General features: G+C 44.1%; 1 protein-coding gene across 2 annotated transcripts in view; it reads right to left on the bottom strand.

Annotated features, from left to right (window-relative positions):
* Nucleotides 1-530: 530 nt before the first annotated feature.
* IFNGR2 (interferon gamma receptor 2) overlaps nucleotides 531-24531 on the bottom strand; it is a 79796-nt gene continuing 55795 nt past the window's right edge. For both annotated transcript variants that reach the window (XM_033949226.1, XM_033949225.1), the window contains 2 exons: nucleotides 7414-7571; nucleotides 531-1204 (listed from right to left, as the gene is read on the bottom strand). In XM_033949226.1, coding sequence (XP_033805117.1) covers nucleotides 1103-1204; nucleotides 7414-7571 — 260 coding nt within the window. In that variant the 3' untranslated portion in view covers nucleotides 531-1102. The remainder of the gene's footprint in view (nucleotides 1205-7413; nucleotides 7572-24531) is intronic.

The raw sequence follows: 24531 nt of genomic DNA, 5'->3' as shown, positions 1-24531 counted from the left end.
TGGTTAATTTATAAGACGGCACCTGCTTCTTGTCAATTTAAATATGAAAGATGAAGTATGAATGGTAACAGCAAACTCGAAAAGAAAATATTTGTTCTTCCTTAACTGTTTTTCACACTGAAGAGGTTTTTTTTCCCTCTCCTATACCTTTATTATCTACTAAAATCACTTGTAAAAGAGGACAGTTATTAAGCTCTGGGGCTACTGATCATATTATTTGTGACTGGCACAGCACTGTCCATCTTGTTTATCATACAGTGTCATACTCTAAAGCAAACAACCCACCGCTTTTTTAATGCAGCAATGAAAGAAGAGCTTCTGAAGCAAATCCTAAAAATACTTCACATATAGCCCCATGGTTCGCCTTGTCAAGCAGTGATGGACAAGAATGCAATAGTCAAAAATAGCATCTCACATCAGGAGTCCATTCCAGACATAACCATGGTTCCTCCATATCATCTTCTCCCAGAAGAGTATAATCAACTGTTAATGAACTAGAAAAATGTTTCAAATGCTTTTTCATATTCAGGCTATTGGTAAAATGTCTGAGTCTTTGTATACACAGTTCAAGATTTTAGCTTCCTAAATTTAACATACTTGAAGAAAGTACTTAGCTCAGGGAGCTCTTCCTATTAATGTCCCATCGGAGCGCCCCAACTCCATGTGCAAATTTGCAGGATTAGTCCTCATGTGGTTTAGTGATACGTATGGGATTAATAGCTGTCCTAGCAGAGGTGAAGCATTGCTGTGGGGAGGAACTGTCTGCCACGCCATATACCCCCATCCATAAAAACAGAGGGGAACAGAAATCAAGAAGAAAAGGTACTTAACCTGTCTTTGAGGGGCATTGGGGGTGGAAGGGGGAAGGAAGATGCTAGAATGAGAACTAGTGTAGCTTCTTTCAGTTTTTCCTGAACATAACCATTTTCTTCTTTCAATGATCCAATAGATATTTTAAGCTACCACTGGCGTCCTTAAGCTTGCAAATGTGCTACCATTTTTGTAAAACTGATGTCCGTGTTTCACCGATCATTTGCGAACTTCCAAGGATATGTTTCCATGAGCCAGACACTTTGGCCTCTAAGACTGAAGATTCTTTTTATCACTCCCTGGAAATAATTGACAACGTGTCACAGTGATCTTCAATGAAACTACCTTTTTCCAGAACTGCCAGAATGACACACTCTGTGGGTTCAATTAAATACTGCAAAAAAAATGAAAGGCAAAAGAAAAAGGTCAATGTAGACAACAGCAGTCATAATACTAGTACATCATCAAATATAATATGTAATATCTAATCTAATCCTTAGGTTTGTATACCGCATCATCTCCACGTTCGTAGAGCTCGACGCGGTTTACAGTAGGAGAAATAGGAAGGAACTATAACAAAGGGTTAGAGGTAGAAGTGTGAAGAAAATTTAGAGGACTTGGGATGCCAAGATATAAGAGTTTCCTTGATTCCTAAGTTGGAGGGAGACTTACATTTTTTGAGAAAAGCCAGGTTTTCAGATGTTTGCGGAAAACTTGGAGAGAGCTCAAGTTCCGAAGAGGGGAGGTAAGGTTGTTCCAGAGCTCAGTGATTTTGAAGTGGAGGGAGGTCCCTAGCTTTCCTGTGTGGGAAATGCCTTTTAGCGAGGGGAAGGATAGTTTCAATTTGTGGGAGGATCTGGTGGTATTAGGGTTTGAGGAATTCCAAGAAAGAGGGATAATGGGAGGGAGGATACCATATAGGATTTTGAAAGTTAAACAGGCACATTTATAGTGGACCCTGGCAATTATCGGAAGCCAGTGGAGCTTGGCCAGGAGCGGGGAGACATGGTCAAATTTACTTTTAGCGAATATGATAATTTTATTCTTATATACCGCCATACTGAAAAAGTTGTAGGCGGTAAAATACAAATTAGAATAATGGACTTAAAAACAGATAAAGACAGAAAGCATTTACAATATAATGCTGAAAATACCGACATGGCAGGGAAAGAAGTAATACATAGAACAGATAAAATACATCAAGTTGAATATAAGGAACTTGATTGAAAAAAATGAAGCAGAATGCATTAAGATACCAGCCTATCAAAGAGTTGACTCTTTAACAATTTTCTTGATTTTTCTTGTATTGGATCCTCCTCCGGAGCTCATGGAAACCCTCTATCAGATTGGTTATGGTTGGAATGGCAACTCATGTCTCCTCTGAGACTATGTCACGTTCTAAGTATCAAATTACCTAGGTTGTATAAGCACAATAGAATTTTAACAGATACCTGGCAGACATTAAAATGTGTGAATAATTTAACACCTATTCCAATTCATAAATCAACATGTCAGTCCCTATGGCTGAACTCCAAGATTCAGATTCAAATTGGCGGGTTTAAGGTCATCTGGAAACATTGGATGAAGGCAGGTATATGCACTTTCTCTATACCCTTTCTCTATACACTTTAACCTTCATGGAGTTCCTTTCTCTCTCAACTCCTGTAAACCGTGCCGAGCTCTACGATTGTGGAGATGATGCGGTATATAAACCTAAGGTTTAGTTTAGTTTAGTTATATGAGATGGTAAGCTGCTTGACTTTTCACGATTGCAACATAAATTTGGTCTTAATAAATCGCAAAACTATAGATGGTTGCAGTTGAAGCAGGCTATTCAGGAGGGGTTCCCTGAATGAAAAAATCTTGAAAATCAATATAGCCTGCCTTTATGTTTTCAGGCGGACTTCCTGGGACATCAAGCCGCTCAGTGGTATAAATTAATATCTGGATTTTTGATTAAAAACCCAAAACCTGGTCTACGTGACATTTGGAGCATTGAGATAAAGCATCAAATTACTACATCTCAATGGCCACGAATTTGGGCTTGGAGGATGAGATGTACAGAATTGGCATCTATGAGACAAACTTGATTTTTCTTATTACATAGAGCATTTTGGACCCCAGTTCGGTTACAAAAATTAGATAGCTCTAAATCCAATATATGCTGGTATTGTCATCTCGAAGCTGGGACATTGGATCATTTATTATTCTATTGTCCATTGGTACTTAGCTTTTGGAAATCCATTTGGGGCCAAGTAAATAACTTACTGGAAAATCCAGTGGCACTATTATATGACACGGTGTTATTTGATACATTAATGAGGGCTAAGAGCCAAATATCTTCCAGTAACAATAAACTTTTGCTCATTATGACATGGGTTGCCATACAGCAAATTATGAAAAATTGGGATCGGCTGAATTATAATTTTTGGTGGAATTCGCTATGCCTTATCTTTAAAATGGAACGGTTACTAGCCATACAGCGGGGGCATCTCAAGAAATTTAAGGATGTTTGGGAGCCATTAACAACTTATTGTGTAGAATGAATAGTATTCCCATTTATACACACACGTTCAGGGTAGGGAGGGGGGTGGGGATGTTTGATGTTTTCTTATGCTTAAGAACAACTGTTGAGTATAAGGGGGGGAGGGATATTTGATATGAAGTAGACCATGATGGAAATATTAAGTGATGTTAAAGTGTAAAGTGATGGTATTGCATTTTGCACTTATTGAAAGTTTTAAAATGAATAAAGAATTAAAACAAAAAACAACCCCACAAAACACTAATGAACCTGTATTCATTGACAAATCACTTATCCCACATGACCCACCAAGGATGCTAAGATCTACTAACCAATATCTATTCTTTGTACCTTCATTACAGATCATCGGTACTAGTCGTACAACAACATTCTCTGCGATTGCCCCCATGATCTGGAACTCTTTGCCTTTACACTTAAGAGCGGAAACTAATTTAAAGAAATTCAAAGGAGCATTGAAATGTTTCCTTTTTAAAGATGCTTTTGAACATTAACTAAATCAACACACGTGCTAAATGCTAATGTTTCCATAGGATAACTTGCACGCGTTAGCGTGCACTAAAAAGCATAGTGCACCTTTGTGAAAGAGGGGGTAAGGTTTCCTTTTTTAAAATCACTTCTGAACTTTAATCATCCTCCCTTATTTCTGTTTCCTCTCTCTCTCTTTTCTGCTTTCTGCCCAGAGATACAGCAGTATATTTGTTTCCCTTTCCCATTGTTCTTTCCATCATTGTTATCTTTCTTAGACTTTATTGCAGTTCCTCTTCCTTCCCTCCTTTTAACTGTCCTTTTTGTTCTTGTAGTTTAGTTTGTATATGTCTTTGACTTATTTTTGTAGTCCCCCTTTTTTAATATTGTATTTTCACCTAGAATTCTGGATAGGCAAGTAATCAAATAAACTACGAGTTTGGCTTTACATGGAACCGGCAGCATTTTAATTCAAGGTTTTCTTGCTGTTATTATGTTGGATGTGTCTGTTCTGGAATGGAGGTGGGGCAAGGGCTTTCGTGGATTTGACCGTCATGACTATCATGCAGGGCTGTGGAGTCAGAGTCGAGGAGTCGGAGGAAATTTCGGGTACCTGGCGTCAGAGTCGGAGTCAGAAGTACAAAAAACTGAGGAGTCGGAGTCGGAACATTTATCTACCAACTCCATTTTTGAACTTGGCATACCAATCACGAGCGATTCTTTCAGCTATAGCACCCACTATATACACAGCACAAATGTTGCGAGCAGCTTCTGCGGCCTTAGAACCTTGATTAAAAGGAAAAAGAAGGTGGTGTCGAAAATGCTCATTTCTCTCAACTTGACATTCCATTTTAACGATCTGAAAATTAACCAGTGCTGTGGAGTCGGAGTCGGAGTCGAGGAAGCAGAGGAAATTTCAGGTACCTGGAGTCGGAGTCTGAAGTACAAAAAACTGAGGAGTCTGAGTTGGAACATTTATCTACCGACTCCACAGCCCTGCTATCATGATATTGAAGTTTACTGTATTCTGTTTATTTAGCTTGCAGTACTGTGTTTTGCATCATCCTTATTATAATTCAATAAAATAAAAAAGTGAATAAAGGAATTGCTTACTGTTAAATGTTCGTTTTGCTCCTATTTATATTAGTTTTCAGAAGCTATTGAAATACTATCTGTTCAAGAAATTCTATGAAGCTGCAGAATGATAATTTTCAGGGTTTATTTATATGTATTTGCAATAGTTGAGCAGATCTCTAAAGTTTTGAGCTTCTTCTTAGAATGACATTATCTTGAGCCACAAGTTAATATAATCAGCACTGTCTTTCCAAAGCTTTGTTTACCAGTACTCTATAGAAGTCACTCTCTACTTAAAATGGAACATTTGTCTTTGCTAGTTTAGGCACTTATCTTATCTTATTTAGACTATTGTAAGTTTATATTCAGTAGTCTGAGTTAAACTCTGTACCAAGCCAAAACTGCTTCAGAACGTTGCTGTCAAACTTATCTTTTGTTTGAAAAAATATGATAAAGCAAAACCAGCAGTGATTCATTTGCACTGGCTTCCAGTACAGGCTAGGATTGAGTTTGAGCTGGGATATTTGATATGTCAAAAATTTTTTGATGGTACCAGATCAGAATATCTTGTAAGCCTGTTCTCGTTTCCTGCTACCAGTATCTGGGCTATTAAGAATTTGATGTTCATTACCTTGTGAGTTGCAAACCACATTACTCTTCCCAGAAATCTTTGAAGACATAGTTGTTCAGTCAATACTATGTTTAGATATATTTAAAAAAATATTTTCTTGTTATTTTGTTTAAATTGTGATCTGCTTTCAACCTTTGGGAATTGGTGGAATACATGTAATGTATTACATTATATATTCAGTATAAAGTACCATCAAGAAATCTGCAGAAATCTGTCAGATTTTTCAACAAGTAAAAAGGAAATCCCAAATTCACATCATGGAATTCTCATAAACAAAGGGCTAGATTCACTAAGCAAACTGATCGAGTACTGATCGGTTTGCGACCCCCTAGACATCAGATTTCCCTCTGGCCCGATTCACAAACCTCTCCAGCAATCCGCTTCAAATCTGTGCATGCAAATTAGGGGAAACGCATGCAAAGTAGGCAGGGACGCGATTCACCAAACTAATTTGGGACACTGATTGGGCTGGCTGATCAAGAATAGAAGCGACTGCTGGGGATCAGTCACACACGTCTCTGCCGACTCTCCTGCTCCATTGTCCTGCTCTCTACCCCGATCTGAAGAAAGGTTTGCAGCACCGGAGTGTAGGAAGAAAGGTTTGCGGCTCCTGTCTCTGCTCTGCTCTCTATCCTGAGCTCTGCCCCGATCTTCCAGCCCTGCTTTCTGCCCCGAGCTCCTACTCTCTGCCACCTTCCCTGCAGTGCGAGCCCACGGGTTTAAAATGCGGCTGCACGCCGCAGTACAGCTCCACTTTAAACCTGCGGGCTTGCACTGGGCAGCAAGAGCAGGACTTGGCTGGAAGAGGAGAGAGCAGGAGAGTCAGCGCAGTTTGAAATTCATGCAAAGCGAATCTGAGCCAGTTTGCCTATCTTTTAAATATCTTTTTCAGAAGTCAAAATTTGTGATGACAGACTCTCCCAAAAATAAAACTGTGCTTTTAAGTAGACTCGCTTCCACTTATAGCCAGCAATAAAAAAAAAAACCCACAACAACTCCCCCCTCCCCCGGACACAAAACGCATGCACAGACCATCTGCAGGGAAAGCAGATGGTCTGCGCATGTGCTGGGATTGCTATAGAGCGATCCAGGCAGGCAGATGGGGGCGTTCCTCCGATCGCCCTCATCTGCAGACTGCGGTTTGGAGAATGCATCAGACCTGGGGGCCCGATCGGGCAGGTTCGCGAATCTAGCCCCAAAGTCACTGTTCCAAGTTACAGAAAGGAGAAAAATGAAAGTGGGTTCGAATTCCTATGACTGCACCTCTCAAAAACCTCAATTAGACTTTCTTGACCACCTGAAAAAGGACATATGAATTAGCCATAGCCTTCCTTTAGTTCTGCTCTAATTCTTCTCTATCTCCACCCTAGATGCCTGCTATTACCGATGTCCTCAGCAAAACAAATCCTCAAATGTATTTCTTTGAAATGTACCAAGAGCTCAGTTTATTGCAAGAACAAGCTATATACTGCACACTGTTACACATACATACATGGTTGGTAGAATGCTAAACCCACATTGGTTAACCATTATTTTAAATGTTTTCTAACTACTCTCCTGAAAGTTTCTCTAAATACTTGAGAACAGCCATGTCTAGAACAATGTAGCACATGAAATATTTTTGACATCATAAATATGGACTAATAATGTAACGCTTAGGGTTCCTTTTACGAAGGCGCGCTAGCGGGGTTAACGCGCGTGACTTTTAATCACGGGCTAACCCCACGCGCTAGCCAAAACCTACCGCCTGCTTAAAAGGAGGCGGGAGCGGCTAGCACGTCCAGCGCTATTACACGCGTTAAACCGCTAGCGCACCTTTGTAAAAGGAGCCCTTAGAAATATAAATTGTTATGTATGATAAACATGAGCTGGTCAAGTGGCTACTTACCTCCTCAATGTGTGCTGGTAAGTTAAAGGGAGGGGAAATCCAGTGTTTAAAATTTTCATAAAACCTCTGTTTCAAGATGAAACATACGACTCCCAAAGCAAATATAGCAAATATTACTGAGAAAAGTATTTTTGCAGTGTAGATTGCCATAACCTCAGCTGAAAGAGAGAACAGGGACAAGCTCTGATGTAATCAAGACATCATCTTATCAAAGGAACACCATTTTATATACAATCCACAGCATAAATATGAGAGAACATATTTATCCACAGGTCCTGCTGTGTAAACTAGAGGTCTGAACGGGGATCATGGGAATCCTGCGGGTCCCGCGGGGTTCCCGCAGGAATCCCCCACGGAGACCCCCCTCTGGCCCACGGGACTCCCACGGGGACCCCCCTCTCAACGAGACTCCCACGGGGATGGAAGGCTTTGGAAGCAGGGTTCATCCATATAATTGACACATCAGCCTTAGTAAAAGATAGGGTTTATAAGTTAATCACCTGAACAGAAAACAAAAAAAGGGTTCCACCAAAGAGATTCCACAAGGAAAACAGCAATGCAAACACAAAAGAAACTGTGGAACTGATGATCCTGTCAGAAGTAATTGCTGCTTTTTATGGGGACAGGCGGGGATGGAGGTGATTCGTTGCGGGGATGTGTGGGGACAGAGAGGATCCTGACGGGGACAGGTGGGGACCGAGAGGATCCTGGTGGGGATGGGTGGGATTTCCGTCCCCGTGCAACTCTCTAGTGTAAACTTGACAGAACACTGCTTTATCCACAGGATCACTGTCCTATGTGGTATAAGTTCAACAAACCACCTCGTTACATCAAGTCCTGCAGTGTAAATGTGATGATCATAAAGAGTCCAGCAGAAAGCAATCCCACAAAAACAAATAGAAACGAACAGGAAGTGGGATGGGACAACGGTCTTCCCAAAGAAAAAGAAGCCAAAAGGGTCACACAAAACATAAAGTTTATTAAATCTTTAGTCCATCCACAGACCCGTTGCAGCACTGTGTTTCAGCCTCAGGGGCCAAACACACACTGAACAAAGACAAATAAAATCAACGACTTTGTGGACCAATAGCGTTATGAACATGCACTAAATTGTAATGTAATGTAATGTAATTTATTTCTTATATACCGCTACATCCGTTAGGTTCTAAGCGGTTTGAAGAAAATATACATTAAGATTATAAATGAGAAGTAAGAAGGTACTTAAAAAATTCCCTTACTGTCCTGAAGGCTCACAATCTAACTAAAGTACCTGGAAATTAATAAAGAAGAGAAAATAAAGATGGTTGAAAAAAGAAAAATTCTATGTGAATTTATAGGATGGAAATTAAACTGACAGTGAAGAACTGTATGAAAAATACATATGGAATGCAGTTAGAGAGGGTAGGTTACAATCTATTTATGGTATTTGTTTAATTGGAAGGTGTTAAGGTGGGTAATTTGGGGGAAGGTTATCTGAAGGTAGGTGAATCTTCTGGAGGTAAAAGAGGAGGAGTTAAGATATTTGGATGAATTTTTTGAAAAGCAGGGTTTTGATTTCTTTTCTGAATGTTTTGAAGTTGTCTAATATTGTCATAAGATTGGAGATGGAATGGTTGATTTTTGCTGCTTGTGTTGCTAGAAGGTTGTCAAACATTTTCTTGCGTTGTGTGCCTTTGAGTGGGGGGAAGGCGAAAGGGTTCGAGGTTCTTCTGTGTCTTGAGGTGGAGATTTGGTTTAAGCGGTTGTTTAGATAGGAGGGGGAAGAGCCGTGTAATGCTTTGAATATCAGGCAGTAGAATTTGAATTGGATTTGTGCTTGTATGGGTAGCCAGTGAGAGTCTAAGAAGGCAGTTGTTATGTGATCATATTTTTTTGAGTGAGTAGATCAATCTGAGGGCGGTGTTTTGTATGGTCTGGAGTTGTTTTATCATAGTGGCTGGACAAGGAAGATATAGGGAGTTGCAATAATCCAGCAGACCTAAGACTAGGGATTGGACGATTAGTCTAAATTGTGCTTGGTCAAAGAATTTTCTGATTTTACAGAGATTTCTCATGGTTAGAAAAGCTTTCTGGGTTGTTTTGTTGATCTGGGGCTGCATTGTGCAACATCTGTCTATCGTAACTCCTAGGAGTTTTAGTTCGGGTTGTATTGGGTATTTGGTATTTTTGATTTTCAGTTCAGTGATGGTAGGTGTTTGGGCTTTTTCGAGCAAAAGGAATTGCACATTGTATTTCACCTCAATAAATGGGCTTTTTATTTAGCTTATTGCCATTTTTGTCTATAAACTGCATACAAATCAAAAGATGATACAGCCTGTGCAAGTCACACAGCATAGGCTGGCTTTTCATTACATAGAAACATAGAAAGATGACGGCAGAAAAGGGCTATAGCCCACCAAGTTTGCCCACTCTACTGACCCACATGTTTTAGAATATTGACTGGCTCACAAAGAACAGATCAAGCTGTATCTTATTAGTGCTGCATCACAAAGATGAAAAATAGAAAACTATTTCAAAAGTGAATGAACCACGGTAAAAATCTGAATTATACAATGGGCTAAATTTGTACGCAAATTCTGAGAAAATGATTCTGCTGGAATCCTCACTTTGTGATTCAGCAGCAAAGAAACTTCAGAAAAAGGACCACTTTTGTCTTGTAGAATAATTTCCAAGGAGTTACAGCCAAGACCATTCCTCCAATTTGTACATCTTTGCTATTATGCCCTGGCTATAAACAAACATCAGCTAGCCCCATTTTACTCACCTTGGCAGGGATAACAAGATGGGAAGGGAGGCAAGATTCCCCAGGCCTGGCAATAAAAGTACTAGTTGATTTGTTTTTCTAAACATTAAGGCCCCCACTACCTTTTAAAACACTAGTTCTTCATCTGCAGCAAGCATGAGCAGCCAGCGACTGATACACACTGCTCGTGCTAGCCACACAGCCTTCCCTGTGATGCAATTTCCTGTTTCCGCATAGGCTGAAACATGCGTGTGGGAACAGCATGTATCAGTCGCCGGCTGCTTGTGCTCACTGGTAATAAATAGCTGCTATTTTAAAAGATACAGGGAGACCCAGGAAACTACAGGCCAGTGAGCCTGACCTCAGTCCCAGGAAAGATGATGGAGGCACTGATTAAGGACATCATCTGTGAACACATCGAAAACAATGAGCAGCTAAAACCGAGTCAGCATGGCTTCTGCAAGGGTAGGTCATGCCTCACAAACTTATTGCACTTCTTCGAGGGGGTAAACAGCCAGGTGGATAAAGGGGAATCTATAGATATCATTTACCTTGACTTCCAAAAAGCCTTCGACAAGGTACCACACGAAAGGCTGCTTAAGAAGATATGGAACCACGGGGTACAAGGGGTGATCCACCGATGGATCAAAAATTGGCTGGCGAACAGGGAACAGAGGGTTGGCGTAAAGGGCCATTACTCAGACTGGAAAGGGGTCACGAGCGGAGTTCCGCAGGGGTCGGTGCTGGGACCGCTCCTGTTCAATATCTACATAAACGACCTAGAGGCGGGAACCAAGTGTGAGGTTATTAAATTTGCAGATGACACCAAACTATACAGCAGGGCTCAAACCAGGGGAGACTGCGAAAATCTCCAAAAGGATCTAACGCAGCTGGAAAAGTGGGCCGAAAAATGGCAAATGAGCTTCAACATAGGGAAATGCAAGGTCATGCACGTGGGGAAAAAGAACCCGATGTTCACATACAGAATGGGGGGAACACCGCTAGGGGTCAGTAACCTGGAGAGAGACCTGGGAGTGATGGTAGACGCAACACTGAAGACATCGGCGCAGTGCGCTACAGCCTCAAAGAAAGCTAACAGAATGTTGGGTATCATTAAGAAGGGTATTACGACCAGGACGAAGGAAGTCATCATGCCGCTGTATCGTGCAATGGTGCGGCCGCATCTGGAGTACTGTGTCCAGTACTGGTCGCCGTACCTCAAGAAGGACATGGCAGTACTTGAGGGAGTACAGAGAAGAGCAACTAAACTGATAAAGGGAATGGAAAATCTCCCATATACCGACAGGTTGAAGCAGTTGGGACTTTTCTCACTGGAAAAGCGGAGACTTAGAGGAGACATGATAGAAACCTTCAAGATCCTGAAGGGCATAGAAAAAGTAGACAGGGACAGATTTTTCAAATTAAGGACCACCACAGGTACAAGGGGGCACTCGGAGAAATTGAAAGGGGACAGGTTTAGAACAAACGCTAGGAAGTTCTTTTTCACTCAGAGGGTGGTGGATACATGGAACGTGCTTCCAGAGGCTGTTATAGACAAGAAAACATTAAATGGTTTCAAAGAAAGTTTGGATAGATTCCTAGAAGAAAAAGGGATTGAAGGGTATAGATAGATATAGACCACTACTCAGGCGATGGGCCTGATGGGCCGCCGCGGGAGCGGACCGCTGGGCAGGATGGACCTATGGTCTGCCTCAGCGGAGGCAACTTCTTATGTTCTTATGTTCTTATGTTCTTAACCCCTTTTTTGCCCTAGGCCTGGTCTCGTCTCTTAGCAGCCCTGCACCTTTGCAATATACTTAAAATTTTTTATTTTAAAATCTTCAGATCCTTGATCTGAAGAAGGGTTACTTTCAAAAGCTAATCTAACCATGCTCTAGTTAGTCCAATAAAAAGGTATCACTTGGATTCTTTTGTTTTATTTCTACACATTATCTTTAAGACTAACTTTAAGACTAACAGCTGCCACACGATTTCTCTCAAAAAAAGTCTAGAAATTATATTAAATTACATTACATTAGAGATTTCAATTCCGCCATTACCTTGCGGTTCAAGGCGGATTACAAAAGAGATAAAAAACGGAGGGTTACAATGGAAGAACATTTGTCCTTTCTAGAGAGGTAAAGAGTAGGTTCTGTAGTTTCTGTGTGGCGGGAAGAGGGAGGGGGAAGGACGGTAAGTTTGAAGTTATGGCTGTTTCAGGAATTTCTTGAAGAGTATAGTTTTTATTTCTTTTCTGAACGTCTTGTAGTCTGGTGTCGTTATCAGTAGATTGGAGATCTGATTATCTAGTTTAGCTGTTTGAGTGGCCAGGAGGCCATCGTATAGTTTTTTCTATTTTACTTCTTTGATCGAGGGCTGTGTGAATGGGGGGTGTGTTTTTCTATGTCTGATTGAGATGGTTTGGATGAGGCGGTTGTTCAGGTAGGTTGGGTTGTCTCCGTTTAAGGCTTTAAATAACATACAGTAGAATTTAAATAGTATTCTTTCTTGGATTGGTAGCCAATGTGAGTTGATGTATGCTTCTGTAATATGGTCGTGTTTTCTCAATGAGTAGATGAGTCTCAGAGCTGTATTTTGGATTGTTTGTAGTTTGGATTGTTTGTAGTCATTGTAGCAGGGCAGGGGAGGTAGAGGATATTTTAGTAATCCTAGTAGACTTAGGATTAGGGATTGTACTATAAGCTGGAATTGTGTTTTTTTCAAAGAATTTCCTGACTTGTCTTAGGTTTCTCATCACTGTGAAGGATTTCTGTATTGTTTTATTTATTTATTTACGGTTGCATGGTGCAGAATCGGTCTATAGTCATTCCTAGTAGTTTTATGGTAGTTTGAATGGGATAGTTGATTGTGTTAATTTCTATATTGGTTATGGTTGGGACTTTGTCATTTTCGAGGAGGATGAATTTAGTTTTGTCTGTGTTGAGTTTACAGTTTGTGATCTTTCATCCAGGTTGCTACTGTTTCTAGTGTTCGGTGTAGTGTGTTTGTCATGGTTGATCAAAAGGTATGAGAATGGTAATATCATCTGCATAACTGTAGGTGGTGATGCCTAGATTATCTAGGTATGTTCCGAGAGATGCAGTGTATAGGTTGAAGAGAGTAGGGGATAGTGGGGATCCTTGTGGTATGCCGCAAGGGTTGGACCAAGGTTCAGATTTTTCTTTATCTGATTTTACTCAGTATGTTCTGGATTTTAGGAAGCCTTCAAACCAAGAGTATACTTTATCTGAGATGCTTATTGCATCCAAAATTTGCAGTAGGATGTTATGGTCTACCAGGCCAAATGCTGCGGTAAGGTCTAGTTGTTTGAGAAGCATTTTTTTCCTGTGCTGAGGTGTTGTCTGGCTGTGTTAATGAGGGAGCCTAGTAATGTCTCAGTGCTGAAGTTGAATCTGAAGCCAGATTGCGTGGGGTGAAGTATATTATGGTCATCTAGATAGTTGGTGAGGTGTTTTGCTACTAGTCCTTCTGTCAGTTTGACATATAGAGGTATTGAGGCAATGGGTCTGTAATTGGATGGTTGGTCTGTTGGTCCTTTTGGATCTTTTTGGATTGGGGTGATGATGATTTCGCTGAAGTCAGTTGGGAAAAGGCCGTCAGTGAGCATGGTTTGTATCCATTGCAGAAGTAGAGTACGGAATTTTGTGCCGGAGGTTGTAAGGAGATATGATGGGCAGTGGTTAAGGTCACAGGATGCGTGGCTGTACTTTTTGTAGAGTTTATTGAATTCAGACCATTGTATGTTGGGGAATTGAGACCATGTTCTGTCAGCTGCAGTTGATTCTTTATCTGTGGGAAGAATTGTGAGTTCGTTTAGGTGGGATGGGGTACAACTGAGGGTGGCTCTGGCATTTGTAATTTTGTTCTTGAAGTGTTCTGCCAAGAGGGTGGCTGAGGGGGGTGGGGTATTGTTAGTGGTCATGTAGGATTTGGTGTCTGTTAGGTCTTTTAATATCTGGAATAGTTTTTTGATATCTTGGGTTTCTGTGCCTATTAGATTAGTGTAATGTGTTTTTCTCTTGTCCTTTAGTAGTATTTTGTATTGTTTGTTAGTTTTTTTCCAGGCGGTTGTTATGCCCAGGGGGTAAATGGAATACGTGACCTCAGCATATTACTGACATGTTCAGCATATTACTGATATGTATCCTCAAGTCTGCTTACCTGAACTCCTGACCTCCAAAGAACAGTAAAACCAGATGATCATCAGTAAAGACAGATGGGAGACTACATCACAAGGAAGAGGCCAGTAACATCAAAAGGATCTTGACCTCTTTTGACCTGGGTGTTGTCAAAACAGATATCAAAAGACCAGGACCAGCTGTCTTACTAAGAGGCCAGTAACATCAAAAGGACTGAGCAACCAAATCTGCTATCTTGACCTCTTTTGACCTGGGTGTTGTCAAAACAGATAACAAAAGAGCAGGACTAATCGTAACAGCAGGACCAGCTGTTTATGCTTTTACTATGAACTCCGCAGTGTGCATCCTATATAAGACCGGGATTCTGACCCTGACAGTAGAATCCTAGCCGTCTACAGGAACAGAAGCCACGAGGCTAAAGGGTCAGTCTCCCGTGTCCACTCACCTATCAATTGTATGGATTCTCCAGTTGTGAAGGGAGTGTTTGCCTGGGATACGGTGAAGGTATTTAATTCTTATCATGTATATATATATATGTATAATAAAGTGTTATTGTTTATGCTTTATATTGTCTGGGTGCTTTTCTGAGTGTTACTGATCATCCCACCTGTCAGAAATTAGTGGCGGAACAGCGGTTTTCGTGTGATCTAGATTAGTTTTTCTCCATTTTCTTTCTAGTCGCCTGCATTGTCTTTTAAGTAGGAGTAGTTCACTGTCAACACTGATCTGATCTTCTGCTGATTCTAGTTTTGGTTTGTAGTGGGGCTAGTTCATCAAGGATGTTGGTAGTCAGATTGTTCCACTGTGAGATGAAGTCCTTGGGGTCACAGTCCTGAATTGTTTAATCTATTTGGGGGGGGGGGGGTCGATGTGTTTGCGTGAGGTGTAAATTATTTTTTTGGGTTTAGGTATGGTTTTGTTCTTGGTCCAGTTGATGTTGAATGGGTATGTGTAGTGGTCTGATCAGAGGAATGGGGACCAGGTTCCATTAGGTGTTTGAATTTCTGGGGAGGATGGTTGTCAAGTTGGTGTCCTTTTTCATGCGTGGTTTGTGGGTTTAGGATTTGGAAGTATAAGGCATTGAGAAATGAAAGACAGTTTTCTGCTGGTTTGGATGCTTGGTCTTCAAGGTGTATGTTTAGGTCTCCTAGGATGAGGTTGTATTCTGCTGTTAATGAGTTTTGGTATATGAAGTTTTCAAATTCAGGTCTTACTGTGGTCCAGTTTCCTGGTGTTATGTAGCAGAGCATGCAGTTTAGTGAGTTTTTTTAGAGTGGTGCTTGAGAGATGGCAGGCAAGGAAGTCCATTTGTGGGGTGGATGTTTTTTTCGAGTATATTTAGGGTTAGGGAGTCCTTGATTAAGATTGCTAGTCCTCCTCCTCTTTTTTCTCTCTGCAGGTCACTGTTATTTTGTATCCCTGAGGACAAACTTCTGTTATTCTAGGATCTGCGTCTGAAGGTAACCAGGTTTCTGTGAGGAAAAGACAGTCTAGGTTTTCGGTTTTTATGTGTTCTGTTTTAGGTCCTAAGGCTCTGATGTTTAAGTAGGCATATGTTAGGGTGGTGATATCTGTTTGGAAATTGTGAGTCGTTTCAGGGTAGATGCGAACAGAAAAGGGACTTGGGGGTACTGATTGACAGTACCCTAAAACCTTCGGCACAATGTGCGGCGGCGGTGAAGAAAGCGAGCAGGATGTTGGGCATAATTAAAAAGGGGATTATGAGTAGATCGGAAAATGTCATAATGCCACTTTATAGAACAATGGTCAGACCGCACTTGGAGTACTGTGTCCAATACTGGTCTCCATACCTTATAAAGGATATAACTCTGCTGGAGAGAGTGCAGAGGCGAGCCACGAAACTTATCAAAGGAATGGAACATTTGACCTACAAAGATAGACTCAGGAGGCTGGGACTGTTTACCCTTGAGAAGAGAAGACTGAGAGGGGATTTGATAGAGACCTTTAAAATATTAAAAGGATTTGATAAAATAGACCAGGAGGCACCATTGCTGAAATATTCAGTGGTGACACGGACAAGAGGTCATAGCCTGAAACTGAGTGGCAGCAGATTTAGGACAAACGTCAGGAAATTCTGTTTCACACAGCGTGTGGTGGGTGCTTGGAATGCGCTTCCGGAGGAGGTTGTGGAGGAGACTACTGTACTGGGATTCAAGAGAAAGTTGGATACACACCTTCTTGCATATCATATAGAGGGATACGGTAAATCCGGGTCTCCAAAAAGGAGTACCTAAATGGGCTACCGCGTGTGCGGATCACCGGACAGGATGGACCTTGGTCTGATCCGGTGAGGGCGTTTCTTATGTTCTTATGTTAGATGAGTGTTTTAGGAGGAAGTTGAGGTTTGGCCTTGGGAAGTGGTCTTCTTCTCCAGGCTAAGGTGATGGGATGTTGAGCGCTGGTTTGTGGTTTGAGCTTCTAACTATTGGGGTTCTCCTGTTGTGGTGTTGGATTTTGTTTGCAGTGGAGCATGTGGGTGGGGCTGGTAAGTTGTTTGCTACTGCTTTCCAACTGGTAATGAGGAAGATTATCAGTAGGGTGGCTAGGGTGTGTGTTTGTGGGATTAGCTTCATTTTGGAGGGGAGGGGGGCGGGTAGTGGGGACGAGTAGTTGGCTGTGAGAAAGTTGTTCTTCTTGTGTTGTACCTGAATGGGCAGGAGTAAGAATTACTTTAGTGTAGATGCTGTAGAGAGCCTTGGTGGTGTGTGAGTATATGTTGGGAGTGAAAACTGTGGTTGGGCGTAACAGTTGGGAATGAAAGCTGTGGTTGAGAGTAGCAGTTGAGCAAAACCCGACAGTGCAAAGTCGAGGGGGAGGGGTGGAGTACGCTCCCACACCCTGAGTGCCTTGTGCACTGCTCTCGCTCTGCCTTTGCTGCTGCTCCTGGTCCAAGTCAGGAGGTGGAGAGTAGAAAACAGATCAAGCGAAACCCGACGGTGCAAAGTCGAGGGGGAGGGGTGGAGCATGCTCCCACACCCTGAGTGCCTTCTTTACTGCTCCCGCTCTGCCTTAAATCAATGTAGGTTACTTCTTGCTATAGGCTTAAAATAACAGCAGCTTTTTCCATCTCTCCCATCCCTTTCAATTTTAGAATAAAGCCTGGTTTAACAAACAAAAAACCCCCAACCCAACCCTGAAGCCTTCCAGTGATCTCTGCCCCTCCCCCACCTGAAGCCAACACAGTTACCACCTTCTTCGAGCCGCACTCGCTCCTTCGGTCTTCAGAAGCACTGCTTACATGGATGGCGCACACAGCAATTCACACGCTGCACGTAAGTAGCTGACCCAGAAACCTCTCTGATGTCAGAGCTAACATTGGAGGGAAGGCTTTTGGGTCAGCCACATGCGTATGAATCGCTGCTTGCGCCATCCCCGCTGAAACCCGAAGGAGCGAGTGCTGCTCAAATAAGAACTGGGTCGGCTTCGGGAGGGGGGAGGGAATGGGTGGGCAGGGAGGGAGGGATCCCTAGCCATGAAAGGCAGGATTCCCAGAGGCAGCGGCAGCTTCTATGGATAGGCACCTACTTAGGTACAGGGAAGGGAAGGGGCCACGAACTCGATACAGATGGAAGGAAAGGGGCATGAACATGGAATATAGAAGAGAGGGAGTAAGGGGTCACTAACTTGGGACACAGGAGGGAGAAAATAGAAAGGGAGAATTGTTGAGTATGAGTGTGAGTGAGAGGGAAAGATGGTGGCACATGGGGAAAGGAAGAGGAAAATTGATCATAGAGAGAGGAGAGGGAGAGCATGGGGAGAGAAGGATAAGAGGGAGAAATATTGGAAATGATGGTGGAGAGGGAACAAGAGGGACAGATTGAAGTTGATGCAAGAAGGAGGAATGTTGAACATAGTGATGGAGGGAGAGATGTGACATGGTGCTTGAGAGGGGCGATAGGAGAAATGGGCATGGGGCTGGTGGGCAGTGGTGAAAAACGTTGCACATGATCCGGGGGATGAGAGAGGGAGAAATGTTGGATGTGGCAGTAGAGAGGGTGGGAGAGATACCTGGATCTCTCAAGACAGAAGGACATTGAGAGAGAGAGAGAAGGAGACTTGCTCCCAATAGGGGTGGAGGAGAGAGGAAGAAAAGTTGGACTCATGGAGGGACAGAGAGAGAGATGTTGGTTAGGGAAGGGAATGAGGTCCAGAGGAGAGGAAGCATGCAGGAGGCAGAAAATGTTGGACTCATGGAGAGAGAGAGAGATGGCTGAAGAGGGAAGGAGAAATGTCACACTCAGAGGAAGGGGGAGAGGGCAGAGAATAAAAAGTTGAACTCATGGAGGGAGACAGAGAGAGAGAGAGAGAGAGAGAGAGAGAGAGAGAGATGTTGGTTGGGGGAGGGAATGAGGACTGGAGGAGAGGAAGCGTGTAGGAGGCAGAAAGAAAGAGATGTTGGACTGGTGGAAAGGAGGGAGACATGTTGGATGTGGCAGTGGAGGGAGTGGGAGAGATGTACCCTGGATCTCTCTCTTTCCCTATACCCTTTGCAACAGGGGAGGGAATGAGAGAGAGAGGGAGATATGTTGCCAATGGGGGCTGAGACAAGAGGAAGAAAACTTGAACTCATGGAGGGACAGAGAGATGTTGGTTGGAGAACAGAATGCTGTCTGGAGGAGAGGAAGCATGCAGGAGGCAGAAAGAAAGAAATATTGGATGCATAATCAGAAGGAAGTACAACCAGAGACTCGTGAAATCACCAGACAGCAAAGGTAGGAAAAATGATTTTAATTTCAATTTAGTGATCAAACTGTGTCCGTTTTGAGAATTTATATCTGCTGACTATATTTTGCACTATATTTCTCTATTTTTCTATAGTTGTTACTGAGGTGACATTATATATTTTAAAGTCATCTGCCTTGACCTCTTTGAAAAAAAACCCAACAAATTTCTTCCATCCATTTTTCATATACAATATAATCTTAATACATAATACATAATGGCAACCACAAAATAAAAAAACAGTGTGCTTTGTGTTTTTTTTTAATTTTGTGGTTGCCATTATGTATTAAGATATTGTATATGAAAAATGGATGAAAGAAATTGCATTACAATTAGTACTATTATGGGGTGGGGTCAGGGGCAGAGCCTGGGCGGGGGTACTTGGTTGATATTTATTAGACTTAAGGGGTACTTGGCTTGAAGACGTTGAGAAACTCTGTACTACAGCATACACGCTTTGAGCTCCTCAGACTTGGTTGTGCAGAGTTTGTATAGAAAGCAATGTTACTTACCGTAACAGTTGTTATCCAGGGACAGCAGGCAGCTATTCTCACTAGTGGGTGATGTCATCCGACAGAGCCCCGATACGGACATCTTGCAAGCATGTCTTGCTTGAAGAAACTCAGAAGTTTCGAGATGCCCGCACCGCGCATGCGCCAGTGCCTTCCCGCCCGATGTACCGGGCGCGTCTCCTCAGTTCAGGTAGCTAGCCTGAGAAGCCAACCCAGGGGAGGTGGGTGGGACGTGAGAATAGCTGCCTGCTGTCCCTGGATAACAACTGTTACGGTAAGTAACATTGCTTTATCCCAGGACAAGCAGGCAGGTATTCTCACTAGTGGGTGACCACCAAGCTAACCCCAATGGGATGGTGGGAGAGTTGGCAACTTAAGAGAACAAATTTTGTAACACTGTTTGGCCAAACTGTCCATCCCGTCTGGAGAAAGTATCCAGACAATAATGAGAGGTGAATGTATGAACCGAGGACCAAGTGGCAGCCTTACAAATCTCCTCAATCGGTGTCGATCTGAGGAAGGCTACAGAGGCTGCCATTGCTCTGACCTTATGGGCTGTGACCTTACAGGGAAGGGATAATCCAGCCTGGGCATAGCAGGAAGAGATACAAGCCGCCATCCAGTTGGAGATGGTGCGCTTCGATACCGGTCGTCCCAACTTGTTTGGATCAAAGGAGACGAAAAGTTGAGGAGCAGTTCTGTGTGGCTTTGTGCGATCCAAGTAGAAAGCTAGAGCACGTTTACAGTCCAGAGTGTGCAAAGCAGATTCCCCAGGATGAGAATGAGGCTTTGGAAAGAACACCGGAAGCACGATGGATTGGTTGATGTGAAATTCAGAGACCACTTTAGGTAAGAATTTTGGATGAGTACGGAGAACCACCTTGTCATGATGGAATACGGTGAACGGTGGATCCGCCACTAGGGCCTGAAGCTCACTGACCCGACGAGCTGACGTGAGGGCCACTAGAAAAACCACCTTCCAGGTGAGATACTTGAGTGGAGCCGTGTTGAGAGGTTCAAACGGAGGCTTCATAAGATGAGACAGGACAACATTGAGATCCCAAACCACAGGAGGAGGTTTGAGAGGAGGGTTGACATGAAAAAGTCCTTTCATAAATTTGGAAACCACAGGATGAGCAGACAAAGGTTTCCCTTGTAGAGGCTGATGGAAAGCCGCAATAGCACTCAGGTGGACTCGTATAGAGGTAGACTTGAGGCCAGACTGGGACAGGTGTAGAAGATAATCCAATACAGAAGATAGGGAAGCTCGCTGAGGTTCCGTGGCATTGGAAATACACCAGGAAGAGAATCTAGTCCATTTTTGGGAATAGCATTGTCGAGTAGCAGGCTTCCTGGAAGCCTCCAAGACCTCCCTCACTGCTTGAGAGAACTGGTGAGGAGTTATGTTGAAAGGAACCAAGCTGTCAGGTGGAGGGACTGCAGATTGGGATGAAGTAGTGAACCTTGATGTTGAGTGAGTAGTGAAGGAAACACTGGAAGAAGTACTGGCTCCCTGCTGCTGAGTTGAAGTAGAAGGGAGAACCAAGGTTGTCTGGGCCACCGAGGAGCAATCAGAATCATGGTGGCATGGTCTAATCTCAATTTGACTAGAGTCTTTTGAATGAGAGGAAAAGGAGGAAACGCATATAGGAAACGTTTGCTCCAATCCAGCAGAAAAGCATCTGCCTCTAGGCGATGAGGAGTGTAGATCCTGGAGCAAAATTGAGGCAGCTTGAAGTTGTGGGGGGCTGCAAAGAGGTCTATCTGAGGTGTCCCCCACTGAGCAAAGATCTGATGAAGGGGGTCGGAGTGGAGCGTCCATTCGTGAGGTTGAAGTAGATGACTCAATTTGTCTGCCAAGACGTTGTCCTTCCCCTGAATGTAGACTGCTCTGAGGAAGGTGTTGTGGCGAACCGCCCAATCCCAGACTCGAAGAGCTTCCTGACAAAGAGGGGCCGAGCCCGTGCCCCCTTGTTTGTTGACATAATACATGGCGACCTGATTGTCTGTGCGAATAAGGACCACCATGTCGTGAAGCAGATGTTGAAAAGCTTGGAGAGCATTGAAGATGGCCCTGAGCTCCAGAAGATTGATTTGATGGAGTCGTTCCGCACTGGTCCAGAACCCCTGAGTGCGAAGACCATCCAGATGGGCCCCCCCATGCATAGTTCGATGAATCGGTCGTTAGAACTTTCTGATGGGGAGGAGAATGAAACAGCAAACCTCTGGATAGATTCGAAGAGGTCATCCACCAGAGAAGAGACTGCCGTAGAGCAGGAGTGACCACAATGTGACGAGATAACGGGTCGGACACCTGAGTCCACTGAGATGCCAGAGTCCATTGAGGGATCCTGAGATGTAGTCTGGCAAAAGGCGTCACATGAACTGTAGATGCCATGTGGCCTAAAAGGACCATCATGTGTCTCGCTGAGATGGATTGGCGAGAAGACACTGACTGGCAGAGTAGAAGGAGAGCATGTAAGCGTGGAGGAGGAAGGAATGCTCGAAGTTGAATGGTATCCAGGACAGCCCCTATGAAGGGGAGAGACTGGGTGGGCTGAAGATGGGACTTTGGAAAGTTGATCTCGAAGCCCAAGCTCTGCAGAAAACAAATGGTAGTCAAGGTCGCCGAAATGACCTTGGGAGCGGACGGGGCCTTGATGAGCCAGTCGTCGAGGTATGGGAACACCTGGAGACCCATGTTCCGGAGTGCAGCGGCCACCACTACCAGACACTTCGTGAAGACTCTGGGCGACGAAGATAGGCCGAAGGGAAGCACTCGATACTGCAGATGCAGATGTCCCACCCGGAATCTGAGGAACTTGCGGGAGGCCGGATGAATCGGGATGTGAGTGTAGGCCTCCTTGAGATCCAGAGAGCATAACCAATCGTTCTGCTCGATTAGGGGATAAAGAGAGGCAAGGGTCAGCATGCGGAACCGTTCCCTGACCAAAAACTTGTTGAGGACCCGAAGGTCCAAAATGGGACGCAGATCGCCCGTCTTCTTCGGGACCAGGAAGTACCGGGAGTAAAACCCCTGGTTTTGTTGATCCACCGGTACCGGCTCGACGGCCCGAAGCCGGAGCAAAGCCTGAGCTTCCTGGAGAAGAAGAGCGGTCTGTGTGGAGTTGGAAGGATACTCTCTTGGAGGATGGTCCGGGGGGACCCGTTGGAAATGAAGAGAGTATCCCTCTCTTACGATGGAGAGGACCCAGAGGTCCGTGGTGATCGCCTCCCATCGATGACAAAAATGATGGAGGCGACCCCCTATGGGAAAATATGGGGTAGACAGAACGAGATCGGTTATGCTCCCTGGAGGAGAGTCAAAAAGGCTGAGTAGCCTTGGGAGCAGCCGGCATCTGAGGCTTTTGCTGAGTCTTCTGAGGCGGCTGTCGCTTTGCAGGCTGTTTCGCAGGAGGGGCCTGCCTCGGTTGATAACGCCTTTGGTAGATTATAGGCGGTCTAGAAGGACGAGACTGTTGTGGTTTAGGCTTAGGCCTCATGATAGACTGGAAAGATTTTTCGTGGTCTGACAGTTTTTTAGTAACAGTCTCGACAGACTCATCGAACAGATCCGCTCCCGCACAAGGCACATTTGCAAGTCTGTCTTGGAGATTCGGATCCATATCAATGGTGCGAAGCCAAGCCAGTCGACGCATGGCGACCGAGCAGGCCGCAGCACGAGCCGAGAGCTCGAAAGCATCATAGGAGGATTGCATCAATTGGAGGCGCAACTGGGACAGGGTCGCCACCACCTCCTCAAACTCAAACCGAGCCTCAGCATCGATGAAAGGTGTGAACTTGCGGAGTACCGGCAAGAAAAAATCCAAATAGGACGAGAAGAAAAAATTGTAATTGAGCACTCGAGTCGCCATCATTGAATTTTGATAGATACGTCTACCAAACTTATCCATCGTTCTCCCTTCCCTGCCAGGAGGCACGGAAGCGTAGACTTGGGAGGGGTGCGAACGTTTAAGGGAAGACTCGACTAGGAGGGACTGATGAGAGAGTTGAGCTCCCTCAAACCCCTTGTGGTGCACGATGCGGTATCGAGCATCCAACTTGCTAGGTACCGCAGGTATGGAATACGGTGTCTCCAAACACCGCATGAGAGTCTGGTCAAGTAACTTATGCAGGGGAAGCCGAAGTGTCTCCGCCGGAGGATGAGGTAAATGCATGGTGTCCAGATACTCCTTAGAGTACTTCGACCCAGTATCTAAGGTCACATCCAAGTCATCCGCCATCTGTCTGAGAAAGGATGAAAAGGAAAGTTGGTCCGCCAAGGCCGGCCGGCGAGACGGACTAGAAGACGTGGAAGCCTCCGGTTCCAGGGAGAGCTGGGAGCGGCATGGAGAGTATGAGGTAGATGGTTCTTCATACTCCGGTCCCTCTGGCTGGGATAAATCTGAGGATGAGTATCCCATACGCTGCATTTTCTTCTGTGGAGACACCTCTGAATGACGCGAGGAGTGTCTAGAAGAATGTCGAGATCGATGCCCCTCCCGATGCCGGGATGGGGAACGTGATCTTCGATGCATCGATCGATCCCTTGAAGCCTCGAAGGAATGGATTGGACTCGATGCAGTGGAGCGCATGGGAGGCAACGATGCCGACTCACGCAGTGCCACCCAAGTCTGGTATGGAGTGCGAAAGAACTCCTCCTGCGATGCAGTATGCCCAGGACTCCGATTATCAGGGGCCGATGTAGTACCCTGGTGACGTGGAGGTGTAATGGGCTCTAAAGGCGGCATGTCAGAAAGGGAAGCCCGCCTAGTGGGTTCCGCCGCCCTCCGCCGCTCCCCATCGTCGAGCAGGGAAATCGAACGACGAGGAGGAGGAGGAGGGGGCGGACCGCTCTCCGGGACCAGGACCGTAGTATCGCCCTGAATATTAGCGATAAGCCTCGGTCCCATCGTCCGCATGAGCTCAACAAATTGAGCTTCGAGCAGGGATTTAAGCG

The sequence above is a fragment of the Geotrypetes seraphini genome, chromosome 6 (genome assembly GCF_902459505.1).
Source record: "Geotrypetes seraphini chromosome 6, aGeoSer1.1, whole genome shotgun sequence".
Lineage (NCBI taxonomy): Eukaryota > Metazoa > Chordata > Amphibia > Gymnophiona > Dermophiidae > Geotrypetes > Geotrypetes seraphini.
The sequence above is the reverse complement of the archived record's forward strand: the minus strand, read 5'-3'. Positions and strand labels throughout refer to the sequence as shown.